Source organism: Balaenoptera borealis (assembly GCF_965194805.1).
Source record: "Balaenoptera borealis genome assembly, chromosome: 6".
NCBI classification, from domain to species: domain Eukaryota; kingdom Metazoa; phylum Chordata; class Mammalia; order Artiodactyla; family Balaenopteridae; genus Balaenoptera; species Balaenoptera borealis.
Window position 1 is genome coordinate 38,110,425 of NC_138863.1, and position 13,483 is coordinate 38,123,907.

General features: G+C 42.9%; 1 protein-coding gene and 1 long non-coding RNA gene across 3 annotated transcripts in view; one reads left to right on the forward strand and one right to left on the reverse strand.

The window, feature by feature from the left end:
- LOC309631279 overlaps positions 1 to 13,483 on the reverse strand; it is a 357,852-nt gene that overhangs the window by 15,134 nt on the left and 329,235 nt on the right. The window lies entirely within an intron of this gene.
- ANKRD44 (ankyrin repeat domain 44) overlaps positions 13,026 to 13,483 on the forward strand; it is a 323,453-nt gene continuing 322,995 nt past the window's right edge. For both annotated transcript variants that reach the window (XM_082397319.1, XM_082397320.1), the window contains exons 1-2: positions 13,026 to 13,086; positions 13,236 to 13,342. In XM_082397319.1, the coding sequence (XP_082253445.1) occupies positions 13,056 to 13,086; positions 13,236 to 13,342 (138 nt within the window). In that variant the 5' untranslated portion in view covers positions 13,026 to 13,055. The remainder of the gene's footprint in view (positions 13,087 to 13,235; positions 13,343 to 13,483) is intronic.

Here is a 13,483-nt window from a genome sequence, read left to right on the forward strand (position 1 = left end):
AACTATGAGTCTGTATTCATTTTGTTTGTTTGGTTTGTTTGTTTTTAGATTCCACATTTAAGTGAGATAACATGATATTTGTCTTCCTCTGTCTGACTTATTTCACTTAGCGTAACACTCTCTAGCTCCATCCATGTTGTCACAAATGGCAAGATTTCTTTCTTTTTTTTTTTTAATTTTTGGCCCCACCGCGTGGCATGCCAGATCTTAGTTCCCCGACCAGGGATTGAACCTGTGCCCCCTGCAGTGCAAGCGTGGATTCTAAACCACTGGACCGCCAGGGAAGTCCAAGATTTCATTTTTTTTATGGCTGAGTAGTATTCCCTTTTATATATATATGTGTGTGTGTGTGTGTTTATATATATACATATATATATATATATATATATATATATATCTCACAACTTCTTTATCCATTCATCTGTTGGTGGACACTTAGGTTGCCTCCATATTTTGGCTATTGTAAATAATGCTGCAATGAACATGGGGGTGCATGTATCTTTTCCAATGAGTGTTTTTGTTTTCTTTGGAAAAATACCCAGAAGTGGAATTGCTGGATCATATGGCAGTTCTATTTTTAATATTTCATACTGTTTTCCATAGTGGCTGCACCATTTGGTCCTGTTTGTTGTCATTTGTTAAAGCCACTGAAATAGGGGACATTTACACTTAGTGATTTTTTTTTAAGATATATTTCACGTATTACTTAACATATTATTGAAAAGAGTGCTCTGCAAAGATAATTAAAAAGTGTGTATGGTTTATTACTTTATATGCTAATCATATATATATATCATATATATATATATATATATTTGTTGTTGTTACTGTTGGGGGACAGGAAGAAGACTTGGAAATGTTCCAGGACCTGAAAACAGCAAAAAACTGATATAACTGCTGTGCTCTACATTTGTTTAGCGGCTGATGACTCTGTTGAAGGTGACTTAGAGAGGAATTTTTGGAGTATGAAAGAATTATCTTCTTAACAACATCTTATACATTAAAAGATATAATTTTAGTTCAGTTAATAACAATTTGACTGAGGGCATATTATGGGACCAGGCACTGAGTGTGCTTGAGATAAAAAGATGAATTTGAAATGGACCTGCCCTCAAGGAGTTCACAGTAGAGTGAGATACAAACAAATCATCAATATTTAAAGTGTTAGACCAAGTAGTAAGAGATTAGATAAAGTACAGGAATCATACAAAGAGGGGCAGGATTAAGTGTGTCTGGGGTGGTGAGGGAAGATGGTGAGGGAACGTACAGCACCTGGCACAGTAGAGGCTCAGTAGAGGCTCAGAAAATGTTAGTTCCCTTTTCCCCTTCATTTAGATATAATATGTTGACCTTTATATGCAAAAGTTATGATTCTACTGGCCAAATGTCAACGGGATATGGAGTTCGAATTCTTTCCTTGTTGAGTGTTAAGTTAGTATGGATTCTGCTGCATTAAAATTTTTTTCGATTCTTCTGGGGACTAGTGACCAATATTTACAAAATTGCTGACCAGTGCAATGGGCAAGCAAGGAGCAAAGAACAGACACACAAATCAATGCTCAACTATAAACTTATGGTAAATGAACTGACCATATTTGCTGAAGATTCTTCTGTCTTTGTTTCATTTCAGCAGCATGGAAGCCTACCAAAGTTCTAAAAGGCGTACTTATTAAACTTTTCCTAAGCAACCCAGGAGCATAGCTGGGTAAAGACTTACTCCTAGGGCTTGGGAGTATGGAGGTTTGGTAGGGGGAGTAAAGGGAGACAGTGTGGGACTATTGTCCACTGGAAATACAAAATGTTTGAAATCTTAGGTTTATTTAAAAGAGGTATGCAAGTGCTATAGTCCAAGCTATAACATACCCATTTATTTATATAAATATGAAAATACTGCTTCAGGTTACTTACCAAGTAAATGATTTAACTTCCTGAATCACCAAGTAAAAATGATGTTCCAAGAAGAAGAACTGAGTTTATCCTGTGATTTCCTGAGCCCTGGGTACACCATTATGAACAGCTTGGTCTTCAAGAAAGAAATAATTATTTGTATCTCACAGATCATATGACCAGTTGATGAACTGATATAACGGCTTCATTACTACATTCCTCATTTCCCACTTGTTGTCTCTTTGAAGCACTATGGCTGCTCATTCTAATTGAAGACAAGGCACAGAATCTGCGCTCACTTCAGCAGCACAGGCATTAAGGTCTTACACATGATGGAGTGGAACGGTATCTCTCATGCCTTTCCTTAGAATCATCCCATTCCTTGTCACTTTCTCCTTATGGTAATGCCATGACAATTGTTCTCTCTCTCTCTCCCATCTATTTATTTCTTTCCACTTTCAAAGCATTTTTCACATACATTTTGTCATATTGTTCTGTAAAATATTGAGGACAGACATTCTTAGCCTTATTTGACCAGCAATAAACTAAGGTTTAGTTAGGTTAAATGATTTACCCAAAGTTGCATTCATTCAAAAGTATTTACCTTGTATCCACAATGTGCCAGACTCTGTACAATGAACTAGAGACACAAAAGTGAATAAAACACGTCCCTGCTCTAAAAGAGGAGTCAAGAAGGTAAACAGACAATTATAGGATCAAGGGATAAGTACAAAAATAGGATTTAAGCAGAGGGCACTAAACATAAGCCTTAGGGAAATTCCTATTCCAAAACTGGGAGACAGTGTGAGTAAGGGAGAGCTTTCTTGGTAAGTGATATCTAAATTGAGATCTAAAGGACGAGTACAATTAGCCAGATGAAGACGACATGGAGTTGGATGAAATTATAAATGGGAAACAGCGATATGCAAAGGCTCAGAGTGAGGGGAAATATGATGTGTCAGGGAAGCTTCTTTTAGCACAGTGTATGAAGTGTGAGAAAGAGGCGAGGCTGCCATGTTTAGTCTCACAGGTTGTGCACTGCACTACTCCAGCAGTCATCATTCACATAGACCAGGATGGGAATGGCGGCTCCAGAATTGAGCAACCTGGCTTCCCGGCAAAAAGAAGGGTGGGTGGGGAGAGTGCAGGACTTTGAAAACCAAGCATGCTAAGGTGTTTGCCAATAGCCTGAAGGTAATGGAAAGCCTATGAAGGAGAGTGACTTGATCAGGCTTGCAGTTTAGAAAGATTGCACTGCCTGTGGGATGGAGAATAGATCCAGGGAAACCAGCTAGGAGGCTGCTCCAATAAGGTGGGTATACATTGAGACTGTCCTGAAGTGAAGTCCTGGAGATTGGGATCGGAATAAGTGATAGATTTAAAAGATATGACAAAACCAGAATTGATCAGACTTGGAAGAGCCTCAGCTTTTGTTTTTAGACCTAACTAGGTCCATGGTAGTGTCATTTACTGAGATGGAGACACAGGAGGAGGAATGGGTTTAGGGGAACATTATTAATTCTTTTTGGATATGCCGAGTATGAGGTGATTTTGCCACATCCAAGAGAGGAGTTGGATGGCATGGAGATCAGGAGAAATACGGTTGCCCTGAGACACAGAAATGCATTTTGGGCCAAAGACAAAGTGTTTGTCAGCATGTGCCCAAGTGGAGCTGGTCAGAGCTGCTATGTTTTCAGAGGAGTGGTTCAGGGGAGTTGGAGAGGGATGAGGAGATGAGGAAGGGGAGATAAGAAAAAAGAGACATCCCTTGTGAGAAGTTTGGCTGTGAAGGAGAAGAGAGAGGGGCAGTTAACAAATTTTGTGAATTTGCATAATCATTTTTATGGAGGAAGGTTGAGAATGGTGCCTTGGATTTTACAGCGTCCCAGTGAAGCTGAAGGACCACCACTGCGTGTTAAAATGCCCCATCAGGGGGTTCTCTTTTAATGGAGCTTGATACCTCCACCAACTTCACCTCTTTGACATTTCCTTGCAGCTTCTCTTCTCTCCTTTATTGCCCATCCCTTTGTATTTTAAGATGAGTCTTTCTCGTCTTCTCTTGTTTTTTTTTTTTTTTTTTTTTTCTTCTCTTGTTTTTGATTTGCTTTTCCAACACAGCTGTCTAAAAAAGTTGAAAATAAATGGAATTTTAGAAACCACAGTAAACAATGGAAGCCTTAACCCAGAGCAAACGCAATATTCATTGTATCAACCCCTCACAGGAAAACTTTAAATAATTTATTTCTAAATCACTGTAATAACTTAGCTCTTTCTACTTTGTTCTACATCTGAAAAGTTTTTTGTGTTGCTGACTTTTACACTTTGTGTAGGAAAGTAGGATTTTGAGTAAGTATTTAAAGAAAAAAATCTTAGTACATATTGAGTAGAATTACTACATTTGCAGCTATCATTCCCTCCACTTTCATGCTTTTAAAATCAGATAGTGTGCCATTATTTATCGAATTTGTACTTAGTAGCCAGCACTATAGGGTATACCAAAGAAGTATAAGCCATGGTCAGTGCCCACTAGAAGTTTCTAACATAATGAGGGAAACAAAACAAGTACAAAATAAAATATAAAAAGTCACAGAAAATTGATACTTACAAAACAATTAAATACAATAGTTGAATAATAGCAAATAAAACAATGAAGTACTACACTGAATGCTACTGATTACACGTGTGCTAGAAGGTCAAGGACAGTAAAGAACAAGAGCCGTGGAAGGCATTCCCTGGTCTAAAGAACATAACTTCCAATAAATTAACACTGAAAATAATTTTACAATATTTATTTTAAAAAACGACTATATTTCTTCAATTCTAAGATGTCATCTTTTCATATTTTACAACAATAGATATAACAGCTAGCATTCATCTTGCACTGACTTTGTACAAGGTACTAAGTGCTTTATATGTGTTGACTCGTTAATATGGATCATTTAATGGGGTGGAAATATTTCATCTTCTCCTCCCTGAAAAAGTGCTATTAAACCATTGGTACAAACATAAACCCCATGGCTGTTTAGAATCCAGGAAGCATGGTGTGTGCAGAAATAAATAGTGCTTATAAATGAAAATTTATAAAAATGCACTGACAAAACTTTCTAATCTCCTTAGCCTCGACTGCAAGGCCCTGGGTTCTGCTTTGTGAGGATCCCCTGTAGCCCTGATACCCTTGAACCTCCTGTAGCTTAACTGTTCCATCAAAGGCCACACCAGCTTCAAAACTGAAAAGTCTCCACACGGACATAGTGAGGTAACCTCATTCAAAATTTATCCTCATTCAGCAGACATTTACACAGCTCTGCTTGTGGCTTTCACCTAGGCTGCGAGGGTGGCTCTGATTTTTTTACAAACAGGGGATCAACTATCTAAACCACCAGCGTAAAGTCAAAATAGATGATTACATTGGGTTGGGTTTCTCAGGAACAGTCTCTGAGGTGGAGATTGGCATGCTGGGATTTATTGGTTTTTAGGGTCACCACCTGTGGGGAATGAGGGAGAAGCTCATCTGCTATGAAGTTGCAGCACAGGCCTCAGATGATCCTAGGGGAGCTCTGGGGCTAAAATGTCCCCAGTTGAGTTTAGGGGGCTGGGCCTCTGTTCCCTTCCACTCACTGGATAGGAATACCTACAGGGAGGTGTTGTAATCTCGATTGCTCTTGATCAATGTTGATTGCTCTTGGCTGAGGCCAGTTCTTTTGGGGAAGACAAATGCAGGCTGTCAGCAGGCAACATTCTCAGGAGTTGGGGGAACGAGGGCTTTGGTCCTGGAGGTAGGAACTGGGTGGCACACCACAGCGTCCACTACAGTGACATACATTATACATTCATATGTTTTGTATATTCACAGGCATATATGTTCATATAGACATACATGGGTATATAGGCAAGCATATATTTATGTGTGTATTTATATTTATCCAAGTTTAAGATGCATAAGTCAGGGGACTTCCCTGGCGGTCCCGTGGTTAAGACTCTGTGCTTCCACGGCAGGGAGCACAGGTTCGATCCCTGGTCAGGGAACTAAGATCCCACATGCCACGTGGTGTGGCCAAAAAAAAAAAAAAAGCATAAATCAAGTAAAGAAAACAACCACGGTGAAATGTGACATAGTAAGTTGGGTGGATTTATTAAAATCATAGGTAGTGATCACTGCAGTACAGTAGATCGGAGGGTTGCCTCTTAGGGATTATTTTTGAAATTTGAGGGAGTGTATTTGGTTGTCACAAAGAGTAGGGAAGTTCCAAGCATTTATTGGGTGGGGATCAGAGATACTAGGTGTCACGCAATGTCGAATTTCAAATGTCCCACTGAATATTCATGTAGGTGAAAAAATCTGTTTGTAATTATCTTAGCCTAGAGCTTAACCCATTTTACATATAAACATAATGTTTTTGTTTTGTTTTATATGGTTTTAATATTCTGTGATTTTTCTTATTTCAGGGATACACCTCTGTTGTTGTAGCAGACAGGATCTAGTCGGGAAAACAAACCACAGAAATAATTTAATATGGAGAATTGCTGAAACAGGTGTTGGAGGACTGAAAAAGCAAAGAGGGAAGCAGCATCATGAACTGGGCTGGGGAACAAAGGGAAAAGTTTAGTTACCAGGACTAAAAGTGTGCAAGACTCATACCTTCATTCCTGAAGGGTCTGAATCTACTTTTAAACTCCTTTAAAAAAAATTATAGTAGCTTTCCATTAACTTTTACTATAGGACACGGAAGAGCTAAGAGGTATCACAGAAAATCAAGAAGACAATCCTTTTGTCCCCATAGTCTCCCCTGTCCCCACTGTGAAGCAGCAAGCCAATTTCCTCTTGGCAATTGGAACCAACCACCCCAGCCAGGACAGCAACCCCTTCCTCACCTGCTTTTTCTCTATAGTATGAGGAGCCCAAAGTGCCCAGGTACCATCTCAACCTCAACCTCAATGGAACCATAGTTGTGATCCCTGGTGGAAATATTCCTCTGTTGGGAAGTAAAATCTCCAAACCAGCAGGGCTCAAAGTTACAGGAACTGGAAACAGAAATTGTGTGAGTGGATTATTGGGTATAATGATGAGAGGAACCACTTTCACTTTCCCCACCCCTTGATTCTTCAACTTGTGTATTTTGAAAGAAACAGTACTATATATTGGCACTGACTCAAAGCATATACTGCATCCTATACGAGGGAACTTCAATTTTTAACATGTTATTTCCTAACTGGCACCAGAACTCAGTAGGCTATTCCATTATCCTTCCAGGAGCATCTGGCTAGTGGGGCATATGATAAGACTAGCAAATTCCAGGGAATTCCCTGGTGGTCCAGTTGTTAGGACTCTGCACTTTCACTGCTGAGGACCCAGGTTCAATCCCTGGTCAGGGAACTAAGATCCCATAAGCCGTGCAGTGTGGCACCCCCCCCCCCAAATTCCATTTGCACGAGTCCATTGCTGCATTTCTTTTGCTATGAAATGAGTTCCCTGGAAAGAAGTAATATGTAGAATATCATAACAGTGAGTGAGGTATAATGAGTTCATGGTTGGTAATATCAGAAACATTCTGGGCATAGAAAGCAAATCCATATCCAAAATTTGTGTTTATTCCAGTAAGACAAATAGCTGTCCCTTCCATGATGGAAGGGGTCCAGTATAATCAATCAATCTGTTACTAGGTGACTGGCTATTTTCTCCTGGAAATAGTGCCATATTGGAACTCAACGGGTGATCTCTGATGTTGGTAGATATGAACCTTACTGTGGGGAAGCCCATGTTCTCGAGCCCATGCATATCCTTTGCTCCTGACTCCATAGCTACTTTGTGCAAGCACTGCAGTAGGTGGAAAAAGAAGCCAACTCCATCAAATGTGTCATCCCCCTGATTTTGAAAGCCTTCTCTGAGTGGATGCCCTTTGGTGTACACAAATATCCTCACACTTTGTGCCCACTCTGAGAAGTGCATCCACATACCTCTTCCCTAGACGTCCTTGTCATCAATCTCCCAATCTTTTCTTTCCAAGTTATTGACCATTCAGGAAAACCATCAGCTATTGCCCATGAATGAGTGTAGGTCTATACCTCTGGCCATCTCTCAATCCAGACAAAGTAGATACCCAATGTACTGCAGGACATTCTTTGTGCTGAGAGAATTTCCCCTCAGTACTACCAACAGGGGCATTCCTCGTGGGAGTTCTAATGCTAGAACAGACCACTTCCAGCTTGTGCCAGTATATTGAGGAGAACTGTATGTAAACCAGTTAACTGATTGAAGATGAGGAGGCAATATACCAGGAGTAAGAATCAAAGGAATCTAAGTCACTGGCTAAGGCAACTTGTGCTTTCTGGACCTGCTCAAGCTGTCTCTTACATACCACTTCCATTTGATGAGGGATTGCTCTTGTGCATGCCCAACCTCATGGGCTGATGGGTCAGATAACATCCAGTTCATAACGGGCAGCTGAGGTTGCATAGTCACTTGATGTCTCATGGCCAGTCATTCAAATTCAGTAGCAAGCTAGGTACAGTTTCTCAAATGGAGAATTGTTATCTGCAGAAGAGGGCATGGCTTTGCTGTGAAACTAAAGAAAGCTGCATTGTGGATCTTCTATTAGAGTTTGCCAGAGGCAGATGTATATGTATATATTTGCCACAGACACTTCAAGTATCATGGGATTCCTCTGGATCATAAGGTCCTGCTACAGAGTCTTCTTTTTCTTTACTCCTGATAAAAAAATGCCAGCCTTATGAGTTACTGGGTAGATGGGTCAGAGCACCACACTCAAATGCAGTATATATTTCTTCCAAAATCCAAAGAGGCCCAACAAGTATTGTGTCTCATTTTTAGTGGTAGGTGGTACAAGGTGCAGCAACTTGTTTTTCATCTTGGAGGGATATCTTGATATCTTTCAGATCACTTGGATCTCCAGAAACTTCACTAAGATGGTGAATTTTAAGACTTCCCTGGCAGTCCAGTGGTTAAGACTCTGCACTGCCACTGCAGGGGGCACAGTTTCCATTCCTGGACGGGGCACTGAGATCCTGCATGTCGCGTGCATGGCCAAAAAAAAAAAAAAGTCTAAAGTATTTGTTACTTCCTGTTTATTAGGTCCAATCAGCTTGACGAATCTAACATAGTGATTGAGATCTCTGCAGACTAGATTATGACAGAGAGCAAAGGAGTTTATATCCCACAGACAAGACTATAAAGGTATGCTGCTGGCCTCGCCACATAAAAGAAAACAGCTTTAGTGCAAATTGGAATAGATGAAGATAGCACATATAGAATTGCAGTTGCAACTGGCATTACCATCTGATTAAGTTCATAACAATTCAAAATTATTCTCTAAAATCCACCTGCCTCTGGATAGGCCAAACAGGTGCGTTAAAAGTGGGAAGTGATAGTATCACCACTTTTGCATCATCCACATCTTTTATGGTGGTCCTAATTTCTATATCTCTCCAGGGATATGGTATTGCTTTTGGTTTTCTATTCTGGTAGCAAGAGGAAATTTCCAGAGGCTTTCACTTGGCCCTTCCTACTACAATAGCCTTCACTTTGTAGGTCAGAGAAATAATGTGGTGATTCTGCCAGTAATTGAGCATGTCAATTCTAATTATATATTCAAGAAGTAGGGCAATAACCACAGGGTGGATCTGCAAACCTACTGGATCCATGGTGATATATACTTGGGTGAAACCTCCATTTACCATCTGACTACCATAAGGCTGCACTTTGATTGGTGGACCCAGTGATATTTTTGGATCCTCAGGAATTAACATTAATTCAGAAACAGTATCAAATAATCCTTGAAATATATGGGTATTTCCTTTTTCCCAGTGTATGGTCACCCTAATAAATGGCATCAGGTTCCCCTGGGGAAGGCTTGGATGAAGATTTGTAGTATATATTTATGGCAATGCTGCAAGATTCTTCTTCAAGGGGACCAGCTACCCTTTCAATCAAGGTCTCTGTGTCTGTGAACTGGCTGAGGTATGGAAACTGGATGAGAAGAAGGATTTCATTTGATGGCTCAAGTCAGGTTTCAGGCAGCAGACCTAGAGTTTTGCTTGTTAAAGAGATCAAAGAATATTTCAGAAGTCTCTCCATATATTTCATTCCTGTGGCCACCTAGGGCATTACCAAATATCCCTGTAGGTCAAGACCTTTGAGTACCACTTTGTCCCTGCTACCCAGTATAGTAAGTGTCTGCCTGGTCCCTGCCAGTTAAGTGCTGCCACTTGGCCTTTGACATCCCAGGATCCCACTCTCGCAGAAATCAGGGAGTCGTCTCAATGGAAGCATCTCCCACCATCATATCCAGTTACCACAGAGCTCTTCTGGCGCTCCCCTTACTAATGTATTTTTCTTTTAAAAAAAATTTTTTATTTATTTATTTTTGGCTGCATTGGGTCTTCATTGCTGCACGCGGGCTTTCTCTAGTTGTGGCGAGCGGCGGCTACCCTTCGTTGCGGTGCGCGGGCTTCTCATTGCGGTGGCTTCTCTTGTTGCGGATCACAGGCTCTAGGCACGCGGGCTTCAGTAGTTGTGGCACGTGGGCTCAGTAATTGTAGCTCGCGGGCTCTAGCGTGTAGGCTCAACAGTTGTGGCGCACGGGCTTAGTTACTCCGTGGCATGTGGGATCTTCCCAGACCAGGGCTCGAACCTGTGTCCCCTGTATTGGCAGGCGGATTCTTAGCCACTGCACCACCAGGGAAGTCCCACTAATGTATTTTTCAATGCCTTACTGTAGAGGTTTGTAGTTTGGGGATGGGTATACAGTATGAATGATAAAATCACTCCAACATTCCCGTCTCCATAAACCTTTGGATTTTTTTTCTCTACATTGTACCAGGGACATTCTGTCATCTCCATCTCATCAAATATAGACCACCACTGAGTCTGAGTTTTTTTAACCAATGAAGCAAACTGTTGGAGTCACTTTCAATTCATGAGCTCACACATTAAATCCAGACTTTCTGGTAAATGCACCCATATCAATAAATTTAGTTTAATCTTCCTCTCTTTATTTTGTTTGGAACTTGACCAGGAACTATTCAACCTTTCACAAAATCATGTCACCAATGACAACACCAATGTTGATATGTGAGTTGCTAATAAAACATTCAAATTGGATTGCATTTGTAGTTCTCTCATTCACAATGGTTCTACATACAGGTGCAAGCATCTTACTATTTGTCTTCCGATAGAGTTGTGCTATAGCATTTATTTATTGAAATACACATTAATTATAAATTGCTTCCCTTTTATTTTTCCTTTATTGTACAATTAGGACATTATATTGATTTGGAGGGAAATTTGCATAGGTAGGTAATATTATCTATGAATTTCGTTTCATAGTAATGAGTGTAAAAATACTAGTTATAAAAGGGGATGATGGGTCTGAAAGGGTTGAGAACTGCTTGCTCCTCCTTTCAAACCAGGCATGCCCATGATGAAGCAAAGTGGATCTTGAGTACATCTGCCAAATCAAATCATATCTTATCACTCTTCTGAAAGACAGCTATATTTAGGTAGAGAAGTCAGTGTCCTGTTCAGTTATTTACAAAGCCATGCAGGATGATATTAATAAATAGACATACCAACAACAGCACTGAAGAACTGCTTCATAGATGCAACAAAAGCAAACTATTTTGTGTTTGAGGGAGGCCTTGGAGTGAAATTTTTCTTGTCTCTGTGAGTCACTGAGGATAGTGGGGTGGAAGCCAGGAGAGTGCTTTCTTGGTTCCCCTTGCCTGTGTGACTGAATCCCAAGCCCATGGCTAGATAATAAATGGGAGGATACTAAGCAAAAGCTCCCACCCCTCCTCTCCTTTCTCACATAGACTCTTTGGGGAGGCTCTGAAAGTGGGGAGGAAGAGTCCGCATTTGGTTTGTGAATGAAGGGCAGATACTGTGGTTCTGGTTTGCTGTTCAGCTGTAGGTTTGTTCCATGGCATGCCAGGGGCACGTGGGGCTGCCTGGGAGCATCACCCCATACACTTGCCCACTTAACCCTTTCTCCTGAAGAATCTCAACTCTTGTCACTTTCTCAGGGAAGCCCATCCTCACCTACCAGTCTGGCCTGAGTCCTCTGTCATGGATTCCTTCACAAGTATTTTTTTCCCCCTGTGATCCCTTATCTCATTCTGTAATTACATGCATTAGTGATGACTATTTATGTCAGAGACCTCCTAAGACTAGGTATCTTGGATGTTTATGCTCCCCTTTACATACTGTGCCTAGCCAGTATCTGGTACAAAGTCGGCACTCAGTACATGGTTGTTGAATGAAGAAGCGTTTGCTTCAGATTCCACAAGTATTAACACTTTACTCTGATTAGGACTATTACCGTTGTGTGTGTATATCCCATGCTGTTTGACAGCTGGGTCTTCTATCTGTTGAAGAGCATGGTTAACTGGATTTTGTAGAAATGAATGAGTCAGAACCGGTGGAAATCCTCAAAAGCCCAATTAATGCGGTAATTTAAGACCTCTTTTCTTCTCTGGTAATCCGCTCCACCTCCTTCCTCCCCAAATCAAAACCCAGTGTTTGAATTTAACGATGGGGTTCTGCGCGTGTCCAGCAGGGAGGTAGCTGGAGAACAAGATGCAAGGGCCAGAGCCCTTGTCCCCAACCTCCAAATGTTTAACAAACACTCGCTAAAGAATTAGCGTCGGGGCCCCCCCGTATTACACAGAGAGCATCAGCATAGTGGCCCGTGGCCCAGGTGGGATAAATTGAAGTGCTGGGCAGTCTGATTCCGGATTAGGGGGAGAGGTTTAGGGGAAGGCGTGTGATCCAACCTCCAGGGTTGAAGTTGGCTGCGTGTGAGTGCAGCCTTTCTTGCCCCTCGGGGTGTGTCCACAGGGCTTGCCCGTCAGGTTGTGTTTGTGGGAGACAGGGCAAGGGCGGGGGGTCACGATCAGCCCCCCGGGAGAGGGGCCTCTAACCGTGCACGCCCTGGGTGGGGGCAGCGGGGGGCGGCCGCGGGCCCCGGTCCCCCTCGCCCCTGCGCAGAGTGCAGGTGCGGAAGCAGGCAGCAGTCCGGCACCACGGCGGCGCGCCGGGGGCGGGGGCGCGCGCGGGCGGGCGCCGAAGGCCGCGGGCTGCTAGGCGCGGCCGCGGGCGGCAGGAGGCAGCGTCGGCCCAGGCGTCGAGGCGGCGAGCGAGGCAGCGCGCGGTGATGTCAGTGGCGGCCCGGCTGGCAGCAGCCGGTACTTCCTGTATAAAGGCGGGCGGGCTCGGCTGCAAACCCTACTAGCCAGTGTCAGCCTCTCGGCGGGAGGAGGAGGAGGCGGCGGAGGAGGAGCAGGGGGAGGGCTGTCAAATTCGGGAGCCAGATTTTTTTCCTTTCCCCTGGCAGTCCCTTCCGCTTCCCCGGCTCCTGGCGTGACATCTGCGGACCGGGGACCTGTATGTGTGTGCGCGCCAAGGAGCGGAAGAATGGCAGTGCTCAAACTCACCGACCAGGTAGGGGGCGGCGGCGCCGGCGCGCGGGACGCGCGGGCGCGGGGCGGCGCGGAGCCCCGGCGGGGGGATGGGGGCGCGGCGCGGAGCGTGCCAGCGAGCTGTTTACTCGCGGCGAAGAGGAGGAGTGTCTGCGGCCGCCGG